The 12,843-nt window shown below is 38.6% G+C and overlaps 2 protein-coding genes across 7 annotated transcripts in view; both read left to right on the forward strand.

The window, feature by feature from the left end:
* The window catches only part of Mid1 (midline 1), a 341,636-nt gene that overhangs the window by 143,543 nt on the left and 185,250 nt on the right, over window positions 1–12,843 (forward strand). The gene's annotated exons all lie outside the window — the stretch shown is intronic.
* On the forward strand, window positions 12,555–12,782 carry LOC126487947 (ATP synthase subunit e, mitochondrial-like). Its single transcript, XM_050121021.1, has one exon. The coding sequence runs from the start codon at window positions 12,555–12,557 to the stop codon at window positions 12,780–12,782; it is 228 nt and encodes a 75-aa protein (XP_049976978.1).

Genomic DNA, 12,843 nt, shown 5'->3' on the forward strand with positions numbered 1-12,843 from the left:
TTCATTTAAGTAATAATTTAAAAATTAGAAACACTGAATCTTAAATAATAGTACATTTTTAATTGCATTGTTCAATCCAAAAATAAACTCCACTTGATATATTACTAGTAAGCTCCATTTAAGATATATTACTATTTTTTTAATTCGACATTGCTTTCAAACAATGCCTTAGATCATTAAATTAGATCCCCATTGTTTCCTTAGAGATGGTGGTATTATTAAAAGGTATTCTGCATATTTTGTTTCTATAATTATGTTTAATCAGTGTGAATTGGTGCTGTAGTAAAATACTTGATTAAAAACACATATTTGAGATATAAGTGGGTAACAAAGGAATATCTGTCCTAGTTTCCTTTAAGGTACAAAAATGGATAGAAAACTGCGGATATTAGACAAGATCAGCAGTATGGAGCAAAAACACAAAACCTTCATAGAAATATCCTGGCCTTAAAATAGAGGAAAGGGCTTTGTCATTGTGTAGTTTTCCCCCTGCAGAATTGATTCTGAAAGAGGTGGAGATCTCATAAATGTCTCCAAAGGCTAGTTAGAAGCACCCAGGGAGTAAGGTTTTCAGGGGTGGGGGGAGCCTTCCCATGCTGTGTAAATGGCATGTGTCAAGGGAGAAAGACCTCAGCATAGCAGTGGTGGAGCAGGGGCTGCCTGGGCTGCCTGGGCTGCTTCCTTTGTATCCTGATCATTTACATGACTTAAACACAACAATGTGCTTCCTACTCAATAGCCCAAGACGCTTTGCCATAGCAACAGTTGCAGAATGTGCCACAGCCTCCCTGGTGTTCCTGTGACACAGAAAAGTTTCATAAAGAACCACTCCTTATGAATATGCTCAGAGGTTTCTTTCTCTTAACTAGTGCTTTTTCAGATTGCACCGAGTTTAGGTTTTATTGATGGGGCCCATCATTCCTCTGTTGCAAGAGAAGGGGCATAGAAATTAGAAGAGGCGTTGCTGAGGGGTCAGGGGATGTGAATACATCCTTGGCTGTAATGGAAATGGAATTCTTGAGAACATTCTCAGAAAAAAAAATATTAACATTGTTCAGGAACTCTTGTAAAACTCTGGAATGTATTATACATCCTGAAGTCATTGTGAGTTTCCATGACGATATGTAATAAATGGGCTTTTTGGTCTTTGCACTTTTTGCTTCTTCCTATCATATCTCAACATGTGCATCTATCATAACACACTTTGGACAATTAGGAAGAAATGAACTCAAATTCAATGCTTATATTCAAAGGACGAATGTTATCAAATCTGCAATTAAATACCAATACTTGCTTTCTTTTTTCTGGCCATTTTTTGGCAATTTGCAATTTTTCTGGTGGTGGGAGGAAATGTTCTCTTTTTGTTCTTCACCATTTTTAGAAGCAATAGCATCTCTTTGAAAGTGCAAATCTAACACAGTTAGTCTAGTTTTAAAAAAAAATGCTGCCAAAGCCATAGCAGAAAAGAAAAACAAAGTAACAACTGTTTGATGACATTTGATTATAGTTTGCTATGCTTTATATTAGGGAGTTTTACTTTTAGGAAATAATCGAAACCTTTTCTAGTTTATCTGACTAAAGGGCAAGAAAAGGAAATTTTTGGTTTTGATATGTTTGTGCTGCTGCTATGCCTTCTATAGCACCTGTGAGCCATCAACCCCTTTCCTTCCCTCTGGTATCTTCCATTGATTTCTGGTAAGTAGTGATCTCTTAATATTGGAGTTGCCCATCGTGATAGATGAGACTCTGAACCTGTGCACCTGACTCCATAGTAATCTATAAATTAGTGATGAAGTTGTAATAAAATATCCTAAATGTTCCTGCTTCTCAGAGAGCCAAAGACCCCAGGGGTCATTAAGCAACAAAAGATCAAACTGGGATCCCCAGTGAAAACACAATCAATTATTTATACACATCAGTATTTGACATTGGTATCACTTCAATAAGGAGACACTTTTTTTTTTTTTGCTACATTGCTGTGCTGATTTTTGCTCATGAGATGCTCAGTTTAGTCATACCCTTGTTCAGGCCAAGTAGAGATGAATGGTGAGCTTTGGGTGTCAAAACGTATGCACATACTGATGTAAAGAAAGTGATGCTGGCTGTTACACTCATATTAGAAAGCAGTTGGAAGACATGAATGGCTGCAGAATGGAAGGCAAGATGGCTAGAAAAGCAGTTGGCAGTTGCTCACTGCAGACTGATAAAGACAAACTGCATTATTAAGAACTAGGAGAAATGTCAAGAGAGTTCTCCACAAAATGTCAATGGAGAAATTTCAGTGACACCATCAAAAAAATGGCTTTCATTCTTTTGTCTTGGTTACTTTGCCATTCTCTAAAAAAATGATTTGTTATATATCACAGGTGTTAAATTTCCTATTGTCAGAAGAAAGAATATCTTCTTAGGTGGCTTGCTTTTTAGCTACTCAAAGGGCAAGGAAAGCCCCCCCTCCATCAGAGTGGATGAAATAAAAATCTTTATTTTTGTATGTTCTGCAATTTTCAAGGCTTTTTAAAATAACAGTTAAAAGAACTGCCATTTGAATGCTGTGGATTTGGTGGGCCACCGCTCAACTATAAGGAAATTTCATTAAGCTGAGCCAAAGCTAATTTTGAAGCGATTCTAAGACGTTTCCTATTAAATAGAGAGGATTTGATTCCCTACCCTTCCTTTCATGCTTGAGGAATCTCAGAATCCTTGACAAAGCGATGACTGCAATACTGGCTGCAAGTAAAGGAAGCCTTATTCAAATGGTTACCAGTGTCTCTCGCTTGCCAAAATTACTATTTTTTTCCTTATAGAATTCATCATTTAGAACTATTAAGTATTTTCTAGTCTTTGTTAGAAGAATAGGTCATAGATCCAATAAGAGGTCTTTCCCCAATCAGTCTGAGGCCCAGACTGCTTACTGTTCCAAGAACCAGAGAATAAACATGAGTAATATTTAGTTTGTATGCACAAGTAAAGACTCATAATTTTCTGGACCACACAGAATCTCTGTACAACTTTGGATGTAATCTCTGTTTTTGTACCAGTTCCAAAAAAAGTCAATGTAGTCTGAAGGCATTTGGCAATAAAAATAGCCTATTTTAACTCTGTAGTTTAACCTGCAACCAAACAGTTAAATATTTCATAAACATTTAAATATATTTATTTGAATACCCTCTAATTATGTTTTGAAGTTATACATGTGTTTAGATAGATGACCATATCAGAGCATCATTCTCCTTAAAAAAAATAAAAAAATAAAGTTTAGATAGCCTCACAGTGCAAGAAATTAAATCCTATAAGTTTAATGTTCAGTGACTATTGGACAAAATGATAGATGTCCATGCTGGAGATGAGCCAGATTATGACCCCATATTATCCACATAATCATCATTGATTCCATCATTATGAGGAAAGAGTCCCTGAGGGTGAATTAGGCTCAGAAGCAGCTATTAACCTATTCGCCACCATAAGTCTGGTCCTTTGATTTTATTATGGTGTATAGGGGTAGGGCAGTACAAGTGATATGACACTCTGTGAAAATCAGAGTATTTGGATTCACTCTTTTCCTTCCACCTTTGTATGGGTCCTGAGTACTCAGTTCATCAGCATTTATTCAAAGTACTTTACTGTCTGAGCCACCTTACTGGCTTTCAAATCTGGTTCTTTCCACCATCCTTATAATGCTGTTTTTCTTACTAAATAGTTTTTAACAATTTTTAGAGATTCAGCTCCCATCCTATAAAGTAGTATATGAGGAGGTTATTTTTTCTACTTGTGTATTACTTGGTTATAGAACTTAGAATGAAATTTTAATAGCCATCTATTAAGAAGTGAGAGACAGGGAAGGGAAGTAATATGTTACCGAACCATGAGAACCGATGAAAGGTGTACTCCTCAGATCTGTTACATCTGGTGTATCCTTCCACCCACTTTGATTCATCATTAGATGGGAACTACACAGATATAAGAATAGGGAGTCAAATTCTCTAGCGCTTCTAGCCAAGCACATGCAAACAAACTTGGCTATAGCTGAAGAGAACACTCTTTAAAGAAAGATACAGTACTGGACAGTCAGATATCAGACTATGGAGCATATAAATAGAAAGGCCTAAGGGAATATGAGCATTAGCTATCTGGGGTTGAAACTGTAAACACCCAACTGCATTATGGAGAGCCTCAAGGCCAACAAACACACTCCACAATCCTGCTTTGCTAATGTTCTTCCAACAGAAACAGGCATAATTTCCATATGACTTGTCTTTTTTAAAAAACTGCCATGTAATTTTAATGTGTACAGTTTGTCACTGGGTTGCAAGTGCAAAGACATCCAACCATCTTCACAGGGTCACCTCTGTCTTTAGCAGAGGATAAACCAGGAAACAAGTATATAGGATTCAAAGCCTAAGGAACAGATCAACCCAGATAAAGGTCCGGTCCCAAGAGGAAATTCTCCTTTGGCTTTTGGTGAGAAGATAGCTCTTCTATGTGAAATGGAAAACCTATACCAACTTGTAAAGAATGGTAGCAAATAGCAATTAATGGATGGAGAATCACATTGTTAAACTTTTGAGCTTTAGAAAAGATGGTGAGAATGTGTGAGGGTCCTACCTGATATCTATGGGCATGAAAAGAAGCCATGTCCTTTGGCAATTTGTGAAAATAAAGCTTAAATGGATAAGGGAAAGCTATAGAGTTGGAAGGAGAAGCTTGGAATTCAAGGGCATAGTTGAACATACATGATAATGATGAACAGAAGCAGTGACACTAGTACATGAAACTATGCTTTTGGTTAAGAATCCTTTTTATTATAATGGCAAAGAAAGTCTATTGCATTGTAGTAGTAAATGGAAAAAGTTTTGGGTTTGGTGTGTATGTCAGTTATCCATTGCTGTATAATGAGACATGTTGTAATAGGAGTGGCGGGGCTGTGTCCTGCCACCCAGCTAGCTTTACCCAAAATAATTACACGGAAACTGTATTCATTTAAACACTGCCTGGCATATTAGTTCTAGCCTCTTATTAAGTAGCTCTTACATATTGATCTAACCCATTTCTAATAATCTGTGTAGCCCATGAGGTGGCTTACCAGGGAAGATCTTAACCTGCGTCTGTCTGGAGTGGGAGAATCATGGCGACTCCCTGACTCAGCTTCTTTCTCCCAGCATTTAGTTCTGTCTACTCCACCTACCTAATTTTCTGTCCTATTAGGGCCAAGCAGTTTTTTTTTATTAATTAACCAATGAAAGCAACAGATAAATACAAGACCCACCTCCATAAGAGACATTCTTAATCTTGTGGCTTGAAACAGTTTTTAACTCATGCTGACTCTGATAGTGTATAGTAAGGAGGCTGTTTGTTTGTTTCCTGGCTGCCCAGACTCCCAAAATAACCACATAGAAGCTGTATTATTAAGTGACTGCTTGGTCAATTACTTAAGCATATTGCTAGCTAGCTCTTATATCTAGAATTAACCCATCTCCATTATTTTATATTTTACCACGAGGTTTATGGCCTACTAGCAAGGTTTCAGCATGTCTGCCTCTGGTGGCGGCTCCATGGCTTCTCCTTGACTCCGATTCCTTTCTCCCAGCATTCAGTTTAGTTTTCTCTGCCTAGCTCTACCCTATCACAGGCCCAAAATAGCTTCTTTATTAACAAATGGTATTCACAGCATACAGAGGGGCATCCCATATCAGTAGTGTTTACTTGTCATACTCAGGAGACAGAGGCATGAGTGTCAAGTCCAATGCCAACCTGGAGTAAAGAGAAGATATGAACACTGTCTCAAAGAAACAAAGTCTCTAATCATAATTCTGTAGGTTGGACATTCACTAGACTGAAACTGACGATTGTTTTGTTCATCCCTATGAAGGTCACTTGCATGCCTAGAGTGAGGTAGCAGGCCACTTGAGGGATGATTTGGTCCAGGATCACCTGAGGTCTTCCACAATGTCTACATGATCTTAGTTCTGACTAGTCACTAATTTTCTAGCTGACAGCCTGTCCTTCATATGTTCATGAAAAAACTCTGGACAGCACCAAGGAGTAAGCTCCAAAGCAAAACCACTTACATCTTTTTTCTGTTTTATTTAAGACAGTCTATCTACATAGCCCAGGCTGGCCTTCTAACTCACAATCTTTCTGCATCCTTTTACTGAGTACCAGAATTGTGAGTATACATTACCATGCTCAGCAAGTAGTAATACTTTTTAAGTCTAAACATGTTTAATCTTTGCTAATGTCTCATTGGGCAATAGAAGTCATATGGAAAAATGAGATGACTTATTTTTGGAATCTCTGTATGAAGGCTGCTATATGAAGTACACAATAATAAAATGACATTTCTGATTATTGGGTTTTCCTCTCCTTTCATTACCAACTTCCATGTCTTGAAGTGTAACAGCATAAATGAATTCAGACAGATTGTAATAATATATACAGCTTTAATGGGGAAAATAGACTTACAAAACCACCCTTTCCCACAGAGAACAGGGAAGCAGAGAGGGCGGGGCTCACGCTGGCTAGATTTATAAGTAAACATTAGCCCAAGGCGAACACACCCCCTAATGGGCTGGGCTTATCCCTACATTGAAGCACTTGACAAGTGACTCTGGTTACTTTCAGCCCCTAGGTTACAAACTCACTCTATCATAAATTGAGATAAGAGGGGTTTTGGTATTGTTGTTGCGCCCGCTCTCTCTCTCTCTCTCTCTCTCTCTCTCTCTCTCTCTCTCTCTTTCTCTTCCTTTCTCGCCCAATTGGGTAAATTCTGAGAATAAAGCTGTTTGTCCTGGCTTTTCTGTTAGGGAATGCGATGAGTAATGCTGATTCAATCCATATGATGCGAAGGGGGGGGGGGGCAGAAGGAATGCTCATCAAGTGTTTCCTGTGACTCTAGTTTAATTTCCACATTTTCTAGATTCCATCTCTTCTTCTTGTAGTTTTCTCTCATGTGTTTTATTTTCTGACCACATACTGAGAAATGCTACTCAGAAAGTAAGATTTGGGCTCTTGCATATGTATTCTCCTCCCTTCCAATCTGAAGAGAAGCTTCTGTGAGTATTCAATTCTGCAGCATTTGCCTCAATTTTAGATTTCAACTTTCATTTCCTTTTAAATAAATTCATTTCTCGCCTTTTTAATTTAAAGGAATCCTTTCTGATTTTTTGAAACATATTCTTCATCTGCCACCTTGATCCTGTTTCATGGAATATTTTCTCTTATGTCTTACACTGAAAACATGAACTTTAGTATGTATCAAGAATTTCCTTGGCAGTCAGTGAGTTTCTTCTGACTTTATTATATTTGTATCTGTGGTGTATATATTTCATTATCCCTTTCTTTAAAAAGAACAAGAAAACTTATATTTTGTAACTATTAATTTCATGTAATTTCAGATACATTGCTTTCAAACATAATACATAGAAGCCCATCCTATCCTTTAGCTACAGCTAGTGGCCTTTTCTTTCATGTGGATTCTCATTCTTTGTCAAAAATAAACAATTTTTTCCCAAACTCTTTGAGATAAACAGATTAATATGTATTTCTTAAAAACAAGGGCATTCACTTTTGCATCTATTGTGCAACTTATCAAAATCAAGTTCAACATGTTTGATGCTGTATTCATGAACCATCTCCAATGGTTGAGCCTACCTATCTTGTGCAAAGTTCCAAATTCCATTTCAAGCACCATGAAAAAAAGTTTAGCTGGCCAAATAGTATTACCTAATTTAATACTCATTCAAATTCATTGCCCCATTTATGTTCACTTATAAATATTACCTGTCACCTTATTCTGTCTTTTTCATATCTAAAATATGTCATCTCTCCTTAGCTATTTTGTGTTTTTGATCCTAATATTAAAAGAAAAAAAGAGTACAAGCAAGTTTGAAACTGTCTGGGGTCTCATTAGATTCAGGTTAAGTCATTTTGGTTGAACAGTCATCTGAAAACAGCCAATGGTAAGGCTGAGATTCTCAGATCCACTAGAAAACTATTTACATAGGAAAGGCTTGATATATTATGGGCTGTCCAATGGGACATTTGATAGGAATTGGCCTTGTTATGAGCTAATCAGATGTCACTTTTGCTTGTTTTTGTTTTCTTTTGGGTTAGATTGAGGGTACTTCATCTTGTATACACTTCAGATCGATTTCATGGTAGCCTGAACTCATATTACAAGTCAGAACAACTAGCTAGTAGGGACTTAGTAGTCAACTAAAGGGATTTTACTTATCATTAGGGCCTGCATTATTTTTTCCAATTCCAAAATTTTGTGAGTAAGTTCCTGTCTACTTTTCTACCAATTTTTCTGTCCTCTCTTTGAATGAATATGTCCCCACTTTCCTATTCCTGTCATTTTTGGTAGTTTTTTTGTTTTTGTTTATGGATTTTTGAGACAGGGTTTCTCCGTAGCTTTTGGTTCCAGTCCTGGAACTAGCTCTTGTAGACCAGGCTGACCTCGAACTCACAGAGATCCACCTGACTCTGCCTGGGATTAAAGGCGTGCACCACCACTGCCCAGCCTCACCCAGGAATTTATTATGGAAATGAAACTGTTCCATTTTGTTGAGGGGTGGAATTTACACTCAGACCATCAAATAACATGAAACAGGTTTCTAATCCAGGCCAGTTAGACTGTAACTAAGGTGTTTCCTCCGAAGCTATGTTGCATGAATTGACAGATATGAATATCCTTTTCCTAAAACACCTTTTGTCAGTTCTCATATGAGCTAAAAATTATACTTTGTCCAAGTTCTCCTATCACCTTTTTCCACTGCCCCCACTGGCCACGTCTGTGGGGGAAATTAAGATGTTATATAATTTTGTCTTTTCTTGTTTCTGCTAGTCCCTTCTCCTGATAGAGAAACACATGAAAGGAGAAGATTTGTCTTTTTTGTCCCTCATGTGTCTTGAGCTTCTAGACTGTACTATGTGCATAGCAGGTACTTAATAAATATTTATCCTTTAAAATTAAAATAAAATTTTGTGTATATCTATGTACTTGCTAATATTCTTTTTTAAAAAACGCTGCAAGATCCCCGCGGCAGTAGGCAGCAGAAATGCTGTAGGTCCCAAATGGTGGTAGCGGGCCATGTGGTAGCAGACAGCAGGCCCTGGGAGCAGAGAGTCCCAAGCAGAGATGGCTGCTGGTCTCAGAGCAGTGGTGGCGGGCCATGTGGCAGCAGGCAGTGGGCCCCAGGCAGAGACGGCTGCTGGTCCCTGAGCAATGGCTGGTCCCAGGCAAGGAGACACATGGCGGGTGGGCAGAAGACAGAAACATGGATAGACACGACATGCAGGGTGAGGTTGAATGTTTATTCAGGGGGTTATGGAGGAGGAAGGGTGAAGGGAGGAGAGAGAGAGAGAGAGAGAGAGAGAGAGAGAGAGAGAGAGAGAGAGNAAGCAGAGAAGTGGGGAGAGAGGCAGAAGTGAAGCTGCCTTTCGGAGAGGAAGATGGAAAAGAGAGAGAGCTCAGGCCGGAAGCCTCTCTCTCTCTCTCTCTCTCTCTCTCTCTCTCTCTCTCTCTCTCTGTGTGTGTGTGTGTGTGTGTATGTATGTGTGTGTGTGAAGAGAATATATTGGAATGACTTACAAGTGGCAGTTCAACAAATCCAACAATGGGAAGTTGTAAACAAAAAGTCTAAGAATCTAGTAGCTGCTCAGTCCCATAAGGCCGGGCATCTCAGCTGGTCTGGTATACATGCCCGAATCCCAAAGAAGTAGGCTCCGATGCCAATAAAGCAATGAATGTCCTAGCAAGTCTAGGTCAATAAGGCAAAGTAGCATTTGGGAAATGGAGGTAAGAGTATCAACAGCTCGAAGCCAAACCTGGCTAACATGATAAGATCCTGTTTCAACTAACCAAGGAGGACTTGCCTAGCATGTACAAACTCAGGGTTTGATCCCAGTACTGCCTCCCACAAAGTGTTTTCTCTAGTATTTAAATTCTCAAGGTCAAGGAATACATGATTGAACATATTATATAAAATAAGAACAAATTATTTTTCTTACTGCCATATTGACATATATTTATAACTGTAACTTTTTGTAGTCTTTCAAGACAGGGTTTCTCTGTAGCTTTGGAGCCTGTCCTGGAGCTAGCTCTTGTAGACCAGGCTGGCCTCGAACTCACAGAGATCCGCCTGCCTCTGCCTCACGAGTGCTGGGATTAAAGGCGTGCGCCACCACTGCCCAGCAACTATAACTTTATTCTTGTCTGTATATAGATTTGTTTGAGCTAGTTAAAATTATGTCCTTACCAGAGCTTTCTTTGCCATGAGTAATCTTTTTTCTCCCTTTACTTCTCTATATTAATCATAGTTTTCATAACCATTTGTTGTATGAACATAGAAACAGTACATTGATTGTTTTCTTATTTAAGTAAAATGCTTAGCAGGATCCAATTATCTAATATAAATTTCTTACAAATTGATCTTATCATTGCTGTGAATCAAAACCTTGAAAGGTATTACTGGGAAATATTTTGTCTTCACTTTTGGAAAACAATTCACACAAAGCCACTAAAATTTATCCACATCTAAAAACTTCTGTCAGCAATTTGCTATGTTTTCCAATTTAAAGGATTTTTCTTGAAAATTTCCCTTTCAGCGTTTCAACTGTTTGATTTCTTTTTGTTAGAAAAATAGCATTTTTCTTTTCTTTAAAAATGAAGATTTTCATTTTGACCTTTTTGCTTAAGAGAGTAGAATATGCTTTATTTGTAGTGATGTAGAGCAAATATTTTCTAAGAAGCACTAGTAATGATAATACCTTGGTGGAACTGTAGGTACTGCACAAGAGTTGATTTATAAGTCAGTAGGCAGAATGAACTATGAGGTATAAAAATGCAGATTGGTTATCGTGGGTACCTTGCATTCTAACTAGTCTTAATTAAGCTTACATTTTATCCAGGAACTTATACATTTAAAGTATAACAAAGAAAAGTAAGAACCTGCAAAGTATGTGTGGTAAAAACTCGAGTTTGTGTGAGTTCCTTCTGTGTAGAGTGTAGGAAGTTCTGAGGAAGTATGTGAAGCTGAAAGGTGAGGACAGGAAAGCTTCTATCATTTTCCAGTCCATCTTTATTGAATGATGTTACATAAAGCAAGTAAACAAGCCCTTGTCATTCAGCTTAAATTTTGATGCAAAGAGATGACTAAGGCCCTCGGGGAGGGCACCAGCCATACAACTGTCCTCCCATCCTATTGACTTGGAAGGCCTTTTCTTATAAATACAAAAATTGAGTAGAAACCTGGAAAACCTCACAGAGAAAACTGTGCTGTGGTCCTGGGAGCAAGAACTCCAGGAAGGAAGAATATTAAGGATGAAGGTGATGAGGTGAGCCTGCAGGAGACCAACAGGTTCTAGAGAGGCCAAAACAGGATGGTTCAGGGGAGACTTGGCTGAAGACAGTCACAACAGGGATAGACAGCATCATAGATCTTTGAAGTATTACAGGGACTTTGGCTTTTACTCTGTGAGGCGGGAACCACTGAAGAACTTGAAGCAAAGAAAATAGATGAAATCTTTTAAGCAGTCTGGGTGGAGGGCTCAAGGGGAATGCAGGCTAGAAGACATGTCATAGTAAGTAATAGCGATGATGCATATGAGTATGGTGGCTTGGATCAGTGCAGTTTCTGTATTCTCTACAATTTATCATATCTTCTATCTATTTCTTTTTAAATAAATAGTATATACCAGAGACTGGGAGGATGGCCCAGTCCATAAAACATTTGCTGGGCAAGTGTAAGAACTGGAGCTCAAATCCCCGGAAACCAAATAAATAGGGCACGGTTGCATGCATCTGCGGTTCCGGTGCTTAAACAAGGAGGTGAGAGGTAGAAAGAGAAGAAGCCCTGAAAGTCTGCAGACCACCTAGCCTGACAAATGCAGCAACAAACTGCCAAAAGGAGACCCTGTCTTAAACAAGGCTGAAAGTGAGGACTGACAGCCAAGGTTGTCCTCTGACCTTACTCTCTCTCTCTCTCTCTCTCTCTCTCTCTCTCTCTCTCTCTCTCTCTCTCTCTCTCTCTCACACACACACACACACACACACACACACGTACATACTGCTACTAGGGATGACTTTTTCTTTTACATCTTTCAGTAGATGTTCAAAAGCTACTACTTTCAAAATTATTTCAAAGCCATACTGTAATTAATCAATTCACAAACATTATTTCAAGTAACTTACAAAATCAAACTTCAACGAAGCACATGTGTCATTTTGTTTTTATGGCTCTAAAGTTCAAAGTATCATTTCCTGTATCAAGTCAATAATATTTCACATTGCATGCTTTATATTAAAAATTATAGTGGCCTGAGCAGATCACAGTGTGAACACCTGTAACCCAAGCAGTTTGAAAGCTGAGGAAGGAAGAACATGATTTCAGTGCCAGTCTGGACTCTATTGCCATAAAGACAGTATTATAATGACAGCTGGGAATCTTAGAAAACTAGAGTCTTCTGCACCTTTTGGATTGCTTGTATAGAAATTATTCTCATGGATTAAAAATATCTTCGAGAGTTAAGCTTCCGGCACGAAGGTCATGGACAAGATGGTGCCCCCAGTTCAGGTCTCTCTGTTCATCAATACTCACGATCAGTTCAGCCGATACTCAGCCCTGTTTCTCGGCATGGCCTACAGCGCCAAGCGCTATAGTTACCTAAAACCCCCAGCAGAGGAGGAGAGGAGGGTGGCGGCAGAGGAGAAGAAGAGACTAGATGAGCTGAAACGGATTGAAAGAGAACGGGCAGAAGCTCAAGATGACAACATACTGAAGTGAAGCGCCAGTGAGCTTGCCTTTCTTTAGTCACTGAGGATGAATAAAGCTTGGTCGTGTGAAA

The sequence above is a fragment of the Alexandromys fortis genome, unplaced genomic scaffold, assembly GCF_014885135.2.
Source record: "Alexandromys fortis isolate MF-2015 unplaced genomic scaffold, M_Fortis_MF-2015_v1.1 scaffold_192, whole genome shotgun sequence".
Taxonomy (NCBI): domain Eukaryota; kingdom Metazoa; phylum Chordata; class Mammalia; order Rodentia; family Cricetidae; genus Alexandromys; species Alexandromys fortis.